The following is a 15,763-nucleotide window of genomic DNA, read 5'->3' on the forward strand; positions in this document are numbered from 1 at the left end:
AATTGTGTCAGCAATGGGGGAGCGGGGTAGGCAGAGCTGTAACATGTAGCTAGGATACACTTCTCCATGGCTGCAAACTGTTTACTTTACACTGTTGAGACAGAGAAAGAGAGAGAGAGGGAGAAGGGGGGGGAGGGGGGGGGGGTCAGGCACAGAGCTGCAGCTGATGATTAATGACTCACTATTTGAAGCTATATTTCTGCTTTCTATTATTCTGAACACATTTTACTCACAGTATTACTGCCAGTGAGGACTGTTTCTGTATGCTGGATGTGCTGCATACATTCCTAGTAATGCCCACAGTAAGAACTCTTCTGTTTTTCTTCACACAAATGAAAAGATGAAGAAAAACCTTTGTATTGCTATTTGCTAGTAATTACTGGAAATATATGTGGCATTTAGGATTTTAGCTAACCTTGGTAGTTGTCCTTTAACTGCCTTTTCTTTCTCTTTTTTAGAATGGTGTACAGAGGATCAGTCCCACATGATACAGCCACAGAAGCTTTGAGATACATGTGCTCCCCCTGCTGGACAAAGTAATCCTCTGCGCTACAGCTCAGCGTACACACTATGATTATGGCAATGACTCGCCCAGTAAGTGTTACTCTAAACCGATCAGCTGATGGCACATGTAACTTTTAAATCACTCTGTCACTTTCCCTCTACCCCTTGCCCTGGAAGTAGGACTTGTTAGCGTGAAACGGCCGTAGGGCGTCCTCTGCCTTGTTCCCACCTCCACCACCTTCTGCTGAGCTTTTGACCAAGGTTAGCTAATCCCGGCTCAAGCCAGTGTGTAAGACAGTGAGGAGTCTTTGGGCAAGGCTGCCTAATGATCCTGTTCGCCCATGGAGTATGCCCTCAGTGGTCCGCCATCAGAAAAGTTCAATATACAGTGGGATGCGAAAGTTTGGGCAACCTTGTTAATTTTCCTGATTTTCCTGTATAAGACGTTGGTTGTTACGATAAAAAATGTCAGTTAAATATATCATATAGGAGACACACACAGTGATATTTGAGAAGTGAAATGAAGTTTATTGGATTTACAGAAAGTGCGCAATAATTGTTTAAAGAGAACCAGAGACGAAGCACCCTCTTGTATTTTACCTTATAAATCAGTGGGAACATGACAGTAAACACCTAACCTGCTCTTTGTTTCATTGTTCTCTGTTTAAAGAGAACCCGAGGTGGGTTTGAAGAATATTATCTGCATACAGAGGCTGGATCTGCCTATACAGCCCAGCCTCTGTTGCTATCCCAAACCCCCCTAAGGTCCCCCTGCACTATGCAATCCCTCATAAATCACAGCCACGCTGCTGACAAACAGCTTGTCAGAGCTGGCTGTGTTTATCTCTATAGTGTCAGTCTGCTGCTCTCCCCGCCTCCTGCAGAACTCCAGTCCCCGCCTGCATCCCTTCCCTCCCTGCTGATTGGAGGGAAGGGACGGGGGCAGGGACCGGAGCTATGCAGGAGGCGGGGGAGCAGCTGAGACTGACACTACAGATGTAAACACAGCCTCACAGCGCAGCTGTGATTTATGAGGGATAGCAGAGCGCAGGGGGACCTTAGTGGGGTTTGGGATAGCAACAGAGGCTGGGCTATATAGGCAGATCCAGCCTCTGTATACAGATAACATTCTTTAAACACACCTCGGGTTCTCTTTAATGTGACTGTTATCACCTCTGATAAGAATCCCTGACTGAGCACTCAGTCTAGCTTTGCTGCAGAAAGATTATAGCTGAGTCTGTCTTCTCTGGTGTCTTTTCAAGCCCAAGCCTGCCCCCTTGTGGCTCTGCTATAATGACTCGGCTATAATTATTCCCAGCAAAGCCAGACTGAATGCTCAGTCCGGGATTCTTATCACAGCTGATAACAGACACTTTTAGTAGTGAGGATGAAACGGAGAGCAGGGTAAGTGTTTTCTCTAATGTTCCTACTGATATAAATGGTAAAATACATGAGGGTGCTTCTTCTCTGGTTCACTTTGAACAAAATTAGGCAGGTGCATAAATTTGTAATTTTATTGATTCCAAAACCTTTAGAAATAATTATTGGAACTCAAATTGGCTTGGTAAGCTCAGTGCCCCTGACCTACCTACACAGGTGAATGCAATGATAAAAAAAAGTATTTAAGGGGGTGAATTGCAAGTTTGCCTCCTCTTTTAAGTTTCTCTGAAGAGTAGCAACATGGGGGTCTCAAAACAACTCTCAAATTACCTGAAGACAAAGATTGTTCACCATCATGGTTTAGGAGAAGGATACAGAAAGCTGTCTCTGAGATTTCAGCTGTCTGTTTCTACAGTTAGGAACATACTGAGGAAATGGAAGACCACAGGCTCAGTTCAAGTTAAGGCTTGAAGTGGCAGACCAAGGAAAATCTCGGATAAACAGAAGCTATGAATGGTGAGAACAGGCAGAGTCAACCCACAGACCAGCACCAAAGACCTACAACATCATCTTGCTGCAGATGGAGTCACTGTGCATCATTCAACCTTTTGGCGCACTTTACACAAGGAGATGCTGTATGTGAGAGTGATGCAGAGGAAGCCTTTTCTCCGCCCACAGCAAAAAGAGAGCTGCTTGAGGTATGCTAAAGCACATTTGGATAAGCCAGCTTCATTTTGAAATAAGGTGCTGTGGACTGATGAAACTAAAATTTAGTTATTTGGGCATAACAAGGGGCGTTATGCATGGAGGAAAAACAACACAGCATTCCAAGAAAATGCTGTAATTTCTGCAAAAGGAGTATCTACTAAATATTGATTTCATTTCTTTTATGTGGTGCCCAAATTTATGCACCTGCCTAATTTTGTATAAAGCTAATGGGAACCGAAATTTAAATAATAAAGTCAGATACTCACCTAAGGAGAGGGAGGCTCTGGGTCCCATAGAGCATCCCCTCTCCTCTCCCGGTCCCCGCTGTTGCGCTGGCTCCCCTGTAGCGGTATTCGACCGTTTCGGTCAAATACTGCTGTTTCCCCGCCAAAGAGACGCTTCGGAAATGCTTCGGAAGCCCGAGTGCTCCCGAAGACGGGCCGCTCTACACTGCGCATGCGTGCGCGCCCTCTATGACGCACTCGCGCATGCGCAGCATGGAGCAGCCTGTCTTCGGCAGGACTCGGCTCCCGAAGACTTCCGAAGTCCCCGCGGCGGGGGATTTGACCGGGAGAGCCAGCGCGTGCTGCGCTGATGTCACTGATTCCTGGACATTGGAGGGCACCGGGAGAGGAGAGGGAAGGCTCATTAGGACCAAGCCTTCCCTCTCCTTAGGCGAGTATCTGACTTTTTTTTAATCTAAATATGGATTCCCATTAGCTTTAAACAATTATTGCACACTTTCTGTAAATGCAATAAACTTCATTTCACTTCTCAAATATCACAGTGTGTGTGTGTGTGTGTGTGTGTGTGTGTGTGTGTGTGTGTGTGTGTGTGTGTGTCTCCTATATGATATATTTAAAGGGGCACTATGGCGAAAAATTATAAAATTTAAAATATCTGCAAACATAGACAAATAAGAAGTACATGAGCCATAAATTTATTTTCTCCTATGTTGCTGTCACTTACAGTAGGTAGTAGAAATCTGACAGAAGTGACAGGTTTTGGACTAGTCCATCTCTTTATAGGGTATTCTCAGCAAGGCTTTTATTCTTTTTAAAGATATTCCCTAAAAAGGATTTAAACAATGATGTTGGCCAGCTTCCCTGCTCCCTACACATTTTTTTGTCAGTTGGACAGAGCAACTGTCTTTTACTAAGTGCTTTTGAAAATAATAAATCCCCTATAAAGAGATGGACTAGTCCAAAACCTGTCGCTTCTGTCAGATTTCTGCTACCTACTGTAAGTGACAGCAACATAGGAGAAAAGCAATTTATGGCTCATTTTACTCTGGAAAAAATGTACTTCTTATTTGTATATGTTTGCAGTTGCACATATTTTAAAATTTTTCGCCATAGTGCCCCTTTAACTGACTTTTTTTTATTGTAACAACCAACAATTTATACAGGAAAATCATGAAAATTAACAAGGTTTCCCAAACTTTTGCATCCCAGTGTAAATGTTATGTGTCTTGTGTTCATCAGGTTTTGTGCCTCCTTAGCGGCTTAACTACAATTCATGGCGGCCCCAGCCAAACATTGATTGAGCCACCCAATGGTCACACCCCTTCCCTTTCCTCCCCTTAGTGACCTGCACAGCCTGGGGGCCCATCTCACAAGGGTCATAAAACAAGTGTGGACATCGTGATCGTCACTCCCGTAACAAGCGTAGCCACAAAACCACCTGATCTGAAGTATAGTTCCCTGTATCTGAGGAAGGGAAGGTTAGTAGTTGCCCCACCCCCACCTTTATGATTGTAACAATAAAACCACTTTAGCAGTAGCAGATGGCCCTTCCTAGGAGAACTCACGGAGAAGCATGTGATCAGTTTGATCAGCTGATAGATTTGTAAGGCTCTGATTGGCTGGTCATGATCATGTAATAAACCAGGAAGTCATCAGAGGAAATCAGAACCTTACAAATCTATCAGCTGATCAAACTGATCACATGCTTCTCTGTGAGCTCTCCTAGGCATGGCCATCTCTGTTCAGTAGTGCCGGCTTGCCACTGTTTTCCTTTGCAAAACAAGTATCTAACTACACCCCCTCCCCCCCCCCCAGCAAACTGTGGTAGCATTTGCCTCCACCAGCAGGGAGTGGCCGTGGTCCCCACAACTAGACTAGTGCCGGGGGCTTTAGGAGCTGGGGCTTTGCAGTGTTGGAAGCAGAAAGGGACAGGTTAGTTAAGTATAAAGTCCACAACCAATATTCAAAACAGAGTATGCACATAACACTTGAGTTGTATTGATCAATGTAGATTGCGCACAACATAATTTGGCATACAACCCCCTCCTCAGGTAGCTTGTTCTGATTCTGGTTCTCTTGTATGGCATGTGCCAGGTCTCAGCTTGATGAGGTCATCCATTCGGGACCCAGTACCCAGGAGACAGGCATCAGAACAAGTCACAGGAGAGAGCCAATCGCTGCAGGAATTAGGCTAAAGCTGACCACTAACAGTCCAATTTCTAGCGAAAAATCGTTCGAGTGATCAGAAATTCTGATCGGAAGTGAAATATTGTAATACATCGTTCATTACACCATCAACGAACCAATATTTGCTTCCTATCTATCACAACCAACAAGAAAATCCAAATTTTGGTTCGACGAAAATTCATCCGGACGACATTTTTTTCACTCGTTCATAATCTATTGTCCACCAATGGAGATTATTTACAACCAATCCGATCAGAATTTCTGATCGCTCAAACGATTTTTCGCTAGAAATTGGACCGTTAGTGGCCACCTTAATAGTGCCCATACATGACACAATAAAAACGTTTGATTTTCCCATTTATTCGACCAAAACAATCAAAAATGAAAAAAATTGTACCATGTATGGGCACCATAAGACTAGAGATACTTACCCAGCATTGCTTCCTGCAACCTTTGCCAAGGGGTAGGGGAACAGGGGGAGAGTGGATCAAGACCCCGGACTGCTAGAACGCACGCTGTGCTCATCAGCTCTGTAGACGAGACACCCATGTCCATCTACCAATACTGGTGGCAGAGCGGACGCATATATACCCTAGTGCCTGGCCTGCAACAATTGGTTAAAGAGGACCTGTGACAAAGACAGCACAAGGATTAATACTTACCTGTGGTAAAGTCCCCGACCGAGCCAATCGGGGGCTACTGTGCATGCGCCGCCTTGGCCATGCTCCCATGACAAGTCTGCAGGCAGAGAATGCCACCGGCTATGAGAGCACAACCAAGGCAGCACACGGCTAGGGTTGTAGTAGTCCCCGGCTATTGGGACTGACAGAGGGAGAATGAAGGGGATGGACACAGAGGGAGCCCTCATGCTACAGGGAGCTGGAGAAAGGCAAGTATAGATAATTGTGCTGTCTTCTCACAGGTCTAGCCAATAATACCTGTAAGGAAAGACATAATAGCATACACATGTGTGCCATAAAGCATACAGTACCCTCCCATAAACAAGGTGAATCGTGGATAATTACATAATGCCCACATGGCTCCGCCTCAATCCCCCCACGTTTAGAGCCTATAGGCAGGCATCTCATCTTCTCCGGGACCATAGGACCTCTATAAACAGTCCATTCCTGCTCCTGGAGGTCACACAGTCTACTCTACCAATCCAGCCTCTTCATGTAGCAGTTATTGTTCGCGGTCTCTGTCTCTTTTCAATTTGGGCAAATGATCGATCACCTGCAAGGCCCCGCGTTTCAGCAAACCAATATGTTTTACCATTGGGGTAACTGCATAGCTCCCAACTGTCCCTCTTTTGGAGGGACAGTCCCTCTTTGGGAGCCCTGTCCCTCTGTCCCTCTTTCCGCCTCATTTGTCCCTCTTTCAGGACTTTGTCCCTCTTTCTATGGAAATATATATATTTCTCTACTAAAAAATTAGTTTGACTCTAAACTTTATTCCCATCCTTTAAATTGATATATTGCTAATTTTAAAATGTTACTGTGAAGGAAAATGAACCAGGATAGAAAGGACCAGTGTGGTTTGAGTTATAAAACAACATATATTTTTATTATGAATCTTTATGGTATGTGTGACTAGGGGTGTGACGGGGCGTGATCAGGGGTGTGGCAAGGGCATGGCTTAAGTGTCCCTCTTTCTCATCTCAAAAAGTTGGGAGGTGAACAGAGGCGCCAGAAGGATAAAAGTACATAAAATTTTTAAAAAATTGCTGGGAGGAAGTGGTGGACTCGCCTCCATTAAAGCAGACACCAAGGACTGTAAATATATAGATATACACATTTATTGAAAATACCCCAAAGATGCAACGCGTTTCGCGGGCACAGCCCACTTCTTCAGGCAATAAGCAGGGGATAAACAACAGCAATTCAGTTATAGCAAGCAGAGCGCCTCAAAAAGTTGGGAGGTATGGATAACTGTGTTAGGACTGGAACCGACTAGAGCGCTTTCTTGAGATAGCGATTTTCCTAAATGCTCTGCCAATGCAAATAAATGTAACAAATTGCACAGAAGCTATTGCCATTAGCAAAATCGCCATCGCAGGAAATGCAGCATTCTGGGAGCGTTTGTGCTTCAATGTAAAGTCTTGAAGCGCTGGCAAACCGCCCATGAATCATACATATAGCGATTTGTGTGTGATGTTAAATGACTGCAAACTGTAAATAATAATAATAATCATAATTTGAAAGGACCAATCAGAATTAAAACTGCTAATCGCAAATCAGTATCACAATCGCTGGCAAAATAAGCTTACACTTTTTAAAATCGCGACCAAAATCCCCGGAAAATGCTCATGAAACCGCTTACACAACCCTCCTTAAAAATGCTAGTGATTTGTAGTGGGTTCCAGGCCTTACAGGCATCACCAGAGTAATTACGCATAGCCACGTTATATTCCTGAATTCAGTATTTCACATTCCTGATAGTCTTCCCCACATAGATCCGCCCCCCTGGCACTCCCGTGTATTAATCACATGGTCGCTGTAACTGATGGGAATCTTCAGACCTTGATGTGATCTCCCTTTCAGGAGAAGCTGAAGTGAGAGGAATACGAAGGCCAGACCTGTATTTAGGGACAGGCAACACGGGTGACCGCCGGGGGGGGAGGGGGGTGAGTGTCGGAGCGCAGAGAAGCAGGCCCGTGCAGAGTGCGCAGCGGCATGACTCATCTCTCCAGGATCCAGAGCCCAATCTCCCTCCTGGCATCCCAATCTTTATGGCTCCTCCAGCATTACATAGAGACGGACGCCGGTGGAACCATAGAGTCTGGGAGGCTTAGGAGGACGATGGGTTACATGCATTGCTGGATCCTGGAGAGTAAATCACGTAATAGTAGGAGGCGCCCAGGTTCCTCAGGTCAAGTACAGGCACCCTAAACTGGAGAGTGCATATTTTAGGCACTGCACTTGACCTGAGGAAGCGGCTCACGCCGTGAAACGCGGTGTCTTTATAAAAGTGCTCAATAAATATCCTTCTATTTAATCAAGGCCTACTAAATTATTAAGGTAGGACCAAATTGTATTATTTTTTATCACAGTTCTAAATATTGTTTTTACGTACTGAAGCAACCTGGGCGCCTCCTACTATGACGTGATTGACCCATTACCCCCTGCTAAGGGAGCCAACCCCCCCCCCCCGGTGGGCTCTTTAAGGAGTTGTGACCTTCAACCAACATATACAAGGCCGAGTGGGGATGGTAGTTCTCCGTATGCTGTTGTAGAGTGGTCGCCTCAAGTCGCAACCCAGCTTTGTGAGTATAACTGTGTCGTTTTACATACTCCTTTCTTCTAAACCAACAATAAAACACCAGATTGGGCTCCTGGTCACCCTTTGTCTTTTTCTCTTCTCTACAAGGTCCTGGAGAGGTCACTCCACCGCTCGCTGCATAATTAGCATGATGGGGGGGTATTTATGGGCACCTAATATTTGGGGCCACCAGTATAGGGGGTGACATATGGATACCTATACTGGGGGGCTGCCTCTTGCTACCTAATACAGGGTGCCCCTCTAGCTGCCAACTACTGGGGAGTACCACTGGCTACCTAATACTGCGGCCCCTCTGGTGGCTACCAAGTACAAGGGGGTACTTCTGGCTAGTCATACTGGGGGGGGGCTACCTATTACGGTGGGTACCGCTGGCTAATGAATTGCAACAGTCTGTAAATGAATCTCTTATGGGTAAAGAGATTCTTGCTGTTGCGCTACCTTCTTTCTTTTTTGAAAGTATAATTTTTATTGTCATTTTTTAACAACATTTACAAAAGAAAACAACAACAACAAAATTGCTGTGATTGCAAAACATTATCGTACAGTGGTTCTAGGCAGTTCCAATATCTCCGACTATAGTTATTATGCAGAATTGTTAAAAAAGGGATATATCATCTGAGTAGCTCAGTGATCATAATTATCAAAGGCTCTTCCTGTCTGAATGCCCCTCCCCCGCTCGTATTGTTGCGTTGCCTTGCGTGCAGAAAGAGTAACGCAATGCAAAGAAAGTGGCCTAGTGTAAAAGGGGCTTCAAGGATGCCCAATATGCCATTTGCCTGTCATTATTGTTTAATAGTAATACATTTATTTAAAAGTCGTTGCTGTGACTGTAGGAAAACTGGCAGGCCTATTTCTGCCGCTGCCCGTTATCCCGCTCTGCCCTCCGCGACCGGCGGTCCGCTGTTTATCGGGGAGGACAGGAGGCGCGTGTAAGCGCTGGCGGGATTAGCTTGAATAAATAACAATAAGCCAGCAGACTAGAACAAATCCGCAATGAAATAATATAAAATCAAGCAAATAAATGGCGGCGGCGGAATTCCCCGGCAAACGCAATGTTATATTTATTTATGGACTATCTGCAAAGGTTACCGAGATGTCCACGAGACGGGCTGCGCCGAACCAATGTGTGGCGTAAGCATTTACCGACAAGGACTGCCAGTCTCTAGCGGCGACGTCATCCGTATATCGTACTTCACTCCTGAGTCACATGGCAGACGCAAAACATACCCCAACTGATGCACGTCATCACGAGATAAACATGGGTACATATACAGTGGAGTCTGATGTATCCCACACAGGCGAGGATTGCCTGATATGTATTCTTACCGGTTGTAACTGGTGTTAAATTAACACTAACCTCCTCACCAGAGCAGGATCATCCACCAGGCAACCTAGGCAGGTGCTTGGGGCCTGGTGAGTGTCTAGGGGCCCGCCAGCCACCTCAGACCTCTCTCCACTTCAGCTTACCAACTAAACCACCAGGGGGCCCCAATTCTACTACCTTGCCTAAGGCCCCATTATATCTTAATCCATCTCTGCTCCCCCCAATGGAATAACCATAGAGTGGTGCCCAGCGGAAGCTACAGTGGGATGCAAAAGTTTGGGCAACCTTGTTAATTGTCATGATTTTCCTGTATAAATCGTTGGTTGTTACGATAAAAAAATGTCAGCTAAATATGTCATATAGGAGACACACACAGTGATATTTGAGAAGTGAAATTAAGTTTATTGGATTTACAGAAAGTGTGCAATAAAATATTAGGCAGGTGCATAAATTTGGGCACCACAAAAAAGAAATGAAAGCCATATTTAGTAGATCCTCCTTTTGCAGACATTACAGCCTCTAAACGCTTCCTGTAGGTTCCAATGAGAGTCTGGATTCTGCTTGAAGGTATTTTGGACCATTCCTCTTTACATAACATCTCTAGTTCATTCAGGTTTGATGGCTTCCGAGCATGGACAGCTCTCTTTAAAGGGAACCTAAACTGAGAAGGATATGGATTTTTCCTTTTAAAATAATACCAGTTGCCCGACTCTCCTGCTGCGCCTGTGTTTCTAATATTTTTATTATCATTATTATTTTTTATGAAATATATTGAGTCTATCTAATATACATTTTTCTGTGTACATCTTTGCACAACGGTTATTGAAGATTTATTAGTGCAGGTGTATAGATTATTATTTTTGGGACCCCAGACCCATGTCGCTGTTGTTTTTACATGTTTTTAATCATTTGGATAATCAATAAAGATGGATTTGTTCATATTTGCTATATTATAGTCCTGAGTGGTGCTTGTATGGCCCCCTTTTCTTCTTGTTTAGTTGTTCACTGCCTATTGGCTTATAGCACGCTCAGGTACCAGACATAATAATTCTTTAAGTGGTGCTATGTTCCATTCTATGTGTTCAAATCTCTAATATTTTTAGCCACAGCCCCTGAACATGCATGAAGATCAGGTGCTCTGACTGAAGTCAGACTTGATTAGCTGCATGCTAGTTTCAGGTGTGTGATTCAGCCACTATTGCAGCCAAAGAGATCAGCAGGGCTGCCAGGCAACTGGTATTGTTTAAAAAGAAACATCCATATGCCTTTCAGTTTAGGTTCCCTTTAATTCACACCACAGATTTTCAATTATATTCAGGTCTGGGGACTGAGATGACCATTCCAGAACGCTGTACTTGATCCTCTGCATGAATGCCTTAGTGGATTTTGAGCAGTGTTTAGGGTCGTTGTCTTGTTGAAAGATCCAACCCCGGCGCAGCTTCAGCTTTGTCACTGATTCCTGGACATTGGTCTCCAGAATCTGCTGATACTGAGTGGAATCCATGCGTCCCTCAACTTTGACAAGATTCCCAGTCCCTGCACTGGCCACACAGCCCCACAGCATGATGGAACCACCACCATATTTTACTGTAGATAGCAGGTGTTTTTCTTGGAATGCTGTGTTGTTTTCCCTCCATGCATAACGCCCCTTGTTATGCCCAAATAACTAAATTTTACTTTCATCAGTCCACAGCACCTTATTCCAAAATGAAGCTGGCTTGTCCAAATGTGCTTTAGCATACCGCAAGCGGCTCTGTTTGTGTTGTGGGCGGAGAAAAGGCTTCCTCTACATACAACATCTCCTTGTGTAAAGTGCGCTGAATGGTTGAACGATGCACAGTGACTCCATCTGCAGCAAGATGATGTTGTAGGTCTTTGGTGCTGGTCTGTGGGTTGACTCTGACTGTTCTCACCATTCGTCTCTTCTGTTTATCCAAGATTTTTCTTGGTCTGCCACTTAGAGCCTTAACTTGAACTGAGCCTGTGGACTACCATTTCCTCAATATGTTCCTAACTGTGGAAACAGACAGCTGAAATCTCTGAGACAGCTTTCTGTCTTCTTCCCCTAAACTATGATGGTGAATAATCTTTGTCTTCAGGTCATTTGAGAGTTGTTTTGAGACCCCCATGTTGCTAGACTTCAGAGAAAATTAAAAGAAGAGGGAAACTTACAATTGACCCCCTTAAATACTCTTTATTATCATTGCATTCACCTGTGTATGTAGGTCAGGCCAATTTGAGTTCCAATAATTAGTTCTAAAGGTTTTGGAATCAATAAAATGACTCTTATTGCAACCTACAGGAAGCGTTCAGAGGCTGTAATTTCTGCAAAAGGAGAATCTACTAAATATTGATTTCATTTCTTTTTTGTGGTGCCCTAATTTATGCACCTGCCTAATTTTGTTTAAACAATTATTGCGCACTTTCTGTCCTCCGTTCGCGGCTCCGATGCATCATGTGACCCGATGGGTCAGGTGACAGGCCGGGGAGCCGTACAAGGACCCCACAAAAAACCTGGGAGCTGCGAGAAGTGAAGAGGACGGCGCCTGGAGGATTCCTAAGTAGCTTCTGCTGGGCACCACTCACTAATATAGTTAGGAACACCCCCCCCCCCCCATGCCCTCCGCCAGGCATGCCTGTTAAGACTGGCAGGTAACCGGGACTCTACTGTAATACCAACCCTACTCAGAGCTCGCCTGTGGTCTCCTTTTGATTTATTTATCGCAAGGGTTAATGAACCAGTGCTTTATCAGTGCAACGGGACTGCAGGAGAAGCTCTCCGGATAATTAATTAGGGGTCATAAAACATCTTTGCGGTTGTGCAAACACTTCTGTGGCATGTCAGATCATTCAGTGACCTCAGGGGACACCTGCATGAACGTTAGATTCTGGGCTGTGTTGGACAAGTATAGGACAATAGTGTCAACTGTAGGGATTGGGACTCAATCCTTTGGGATTCAATTCAGGACAGAGAGCTGCACAGGCACGTTGCTAGCGAACAGGCTAGTGATGCATTCTGTTGCTATGGAAAGGGGAGGAGGGATGATTCGAAGCAGTTACCACCGGGAAGGGTAAGGATGAGAACAATGCACTCGGCTGAGACAGCGCCAACTACCTTAGAACCGTTTAAAGTGGGAATATACTTACAAAACTAGAATTTCAGTAACTACTCAGTTACATAAAAGAACATTTGAAAACATTACCAAGTATTTCCTGAGTGTAAAATGATTTCTTTTCACAGCAAAGAGCAGTACAGGATTACTCTAGTCATCGGCAAACTTCTCCCTGTGCCTGTGTTTTCACTCTGCCCCCTCCTTCTGCTGAAGTGGCTCAGCTGTTGCCAGGGCGATGTGTATTCGCAGCAAAGGTGGTGGTGGTGGGGGGGGCAGAGTAAAAACAGGCACAGGGAGAGTCTTGCCTTTGCCATTGACCAGAGAGATAAGCCAGCTTCTACTGCTCTCAGCAGTGAAAAAATATCTTGCACGCTGGGAATGCTTTCAATTGTTCTTTTATGTAACTCAGAGTAGTTACTGGCATTTTAGCTTTGGGAGTACTATCCCACCTTAACCATTTCCCACCCGCCCTAGGACTTATTAAAATGGGCCAGCACACACTTCCCCCCCGCAACAAGCGTGCATGTGGGTCCAAATGGACTTCTATAAAACGTCCTGTTTGCACTAAGTGGTTAAAGTTTGTACGAGACTTTTGTACGCCTCAACACTTTAAATGTTGCTCTCCTGCCATGAGACTGCCTCATGTACAGGATGAGCTCTGTTATTGGCTGCACTGCTGGGCTTGTTTACAGGGAGGGTGGTTAGGGTTAGTAGGCATCGGCGTGCATGTGAAGGGGGTGTGTGTGTGTGTACAGTGTGTGTGTGTGTGTATGTGTGTGTACAGTGTGTGTGTGTGTGTACAGTGTGTGTGTATGTGTGTGTGTGTACAGTGTGTGTGTGTGTGTGTGTATAGTGTGTGTGTGTGTATGTGTGTGTGTGTGTACAGTGTGTGTGTGTGTACAGTGTGTGTGTATGTGTGTGTATGTGTGTATGTGTGTGTATGTGTGAGTGTGTGTGTGTGTACAGTGTGTGTGTGTGTGTGTGTGTGTGTGTACAGTGTGTGTGTGTACAGTGTGTGTGTGTGTGTGTGTGTGTGTGTACAGTGTGTGTGTGTGTACAGTGTGTGTGTGTGTGTGTGTGTGTGTGTGTGTGTGTAGTGTGTGAGTGTGTGTGTGTGTGTACAGTGTGTGTGTGTGTGTGTGTGTGTGTGTGTGTGTACAGTGTGTGTGTGTACAGTGTGTGTGTGTGTGTGTATAGAGTTCTATGTGAGAGTAAGGTTAGGTTTAGCTGTAGTAAAATGTCAGTATTATTTATCAATATTTTCTTATCGGAATTACCAATATAAAATAGTAGAATATCGTTAATGTTACTGATATATTCCACTATTGGCTATGTTTGGATACTCTATCATTATTGCACCTTTATTTTGCATACACAAAGAAAGAGTGAGAACAGCATAGCATGGCATTTGTTTTTTATAGCTTTATTCGTTGCATGGCTTGCAATATCATATCAGTACAAATACAACACACATATATACCGTAATAAGTTAACAGATTATGGAACATTTCAGGTGAGATAAACTGCTGAAATAAAATGGACAGATTGATGTATGGACTTCACAGCGCCACTGATATAAATTATAATGCAAACAGCAGCGTGCAAGAACCTGTAGTGACCAATCAAAACCAAGCAACAGCTGCAGAGCACCCAATCATCATGGCAGATACATAAGCCACACCTCCCATCCTCTGGGCAGGTCTAAGGGGCACAACACTCTCACTCCCAGCACTAGTGATTCCTATATGTTAGTGGATGGGCACCTGACATGGCAAAACGATCGATCCCTCTCTGATAGGAATCTAATCAGAGACAGATCTTTTCCTTCCACACACACTGCATGTAGATTTTTCAATAGATTTCAGGACGACATGAAGCCCTGGCCACGCCTTCCCATATTATGCACTGTCCCTGCACCAATGCAGAGGCCAGGGAGGGCTCATGTGGACTCAGGAAGGATCAGGTCCTCGTGCATCCTTGTCATGCTCTTGTCGACGGGAGCATTCTGCACATGTGTGGTTCTCAGAAGAATTGTACTGCACAACATGCAAAGAACTCCCAGCAGTGGGAGCACAATGAAGGAAGACCCGAAAATCAGCCCGTGTATGTACAATAGCCAACGACTGGCGATCTAATCACATATCTTTCGGGGGAGGGGCAGCACAACCGAGGGCGATCCGGAGGACAGTGTGGGACCTCAAAAACTACGGTGGGCTGGGAGAAGCCCCAAGTAAGTAAAAATCTACTTTTTTGGTACTATTCAGGCGTGCTTTAAACCAAACTATTATAAATAAATCAGAAAATCGATATTATTAAAGCAGATCCGAGATGAAATACTTTGGGCTTGATTCACTATGCGGTGCTAACCTACTTAGCACGTCTAAAGTCTTTAGGCGCGCTAACCAGGGTGATCTCAATCAGATCGCGCGCTAAGTACCGCGCGCAAAGTTTTACACGCACAAAGTCCTATGTGCGCGCTAAGTCCCATAGGCTTTAATGTGCACTGCACGCGGAGTGCCCTGCGCTCTGTGCTGTGCGCGCGTAAAGTTTTACGCGCATAAAGTTTTGCGTGCGAAATGCTCGTTTAGATGTGCTAAGGGGGTTTTCACAGGCATGCTAACAGTTAGCACCGCTTTGTGAATCAACCCCTTAGTATAAGAAGTAACTTGTCTATATATCTTATCTAAAGTTTAGATAGTTTACACAGCAAATCTAGCTGCAAACAGCTTCAATAGAATATGATTATTTCTTCCTGTGATACAATGACGGCAGCCATGTTGTTTGTATACATTACACAGAGGCAGGCTTATCTGCACCATCAGCACTCAGACTGAAAAAAACCTAATCTCCCCCCTCCTCCCCTCTGCCTCTGAAATCTCTGGCTAGTAACCTCCTCCTGCCCAGACTGAGCTCCCATGAGCCTTTGCTACTGCCAAGGCTCTCTGAAAAGCTGTGGGCGTGGCTTGTTTCGTTTATAGGGAATTAGAGTATTAAAACAAAAACAAAAAAGTATTTGGCTTGAG

The 15,763-nt window shown here is 44.7% G+C and overlaps 1 protein-coding gene across 1 annotated transcript in view; it reads left to right on the plus strand.

The window, feature by feature from the left end:
- Positions 1-477: 477 nt before the first annotated feature.
- The window catches only part of LOC137521989 (uncharacterized), a 39,994-nt gene continuing 24,708 nt past the window's right edge, over positions 478-15,763 (plus strand). Inside the window, exon 1 of the mRNA XM_068241977.1 lies at positions 478-594. Coding sequence (XP_068098078.1) covers positions 571-594 — 24 coding nt within the window. The 5' untranslated portion in view covers positions 478-570. The remainder of the gene's footprint in view (positions 595-15,763) is intronic.

The sequence above is a fragment of the Hyperolius riggenbachi genome, chromosome 6, assembly GCF_040937935.1.
Source record: "Hyperolius riggenbachi isolate aHypRig1 chromosome 6, aHypRig1.pri, whole genome shotgun sequence".
Classification (NCBI taxonomy): domain Eukaryota; kingdom Metazoa; phylum Chordata; class Amphibia; order Anura; family Hyperoliidae; genus Hyperolius; species Hyperolius riggenbachi.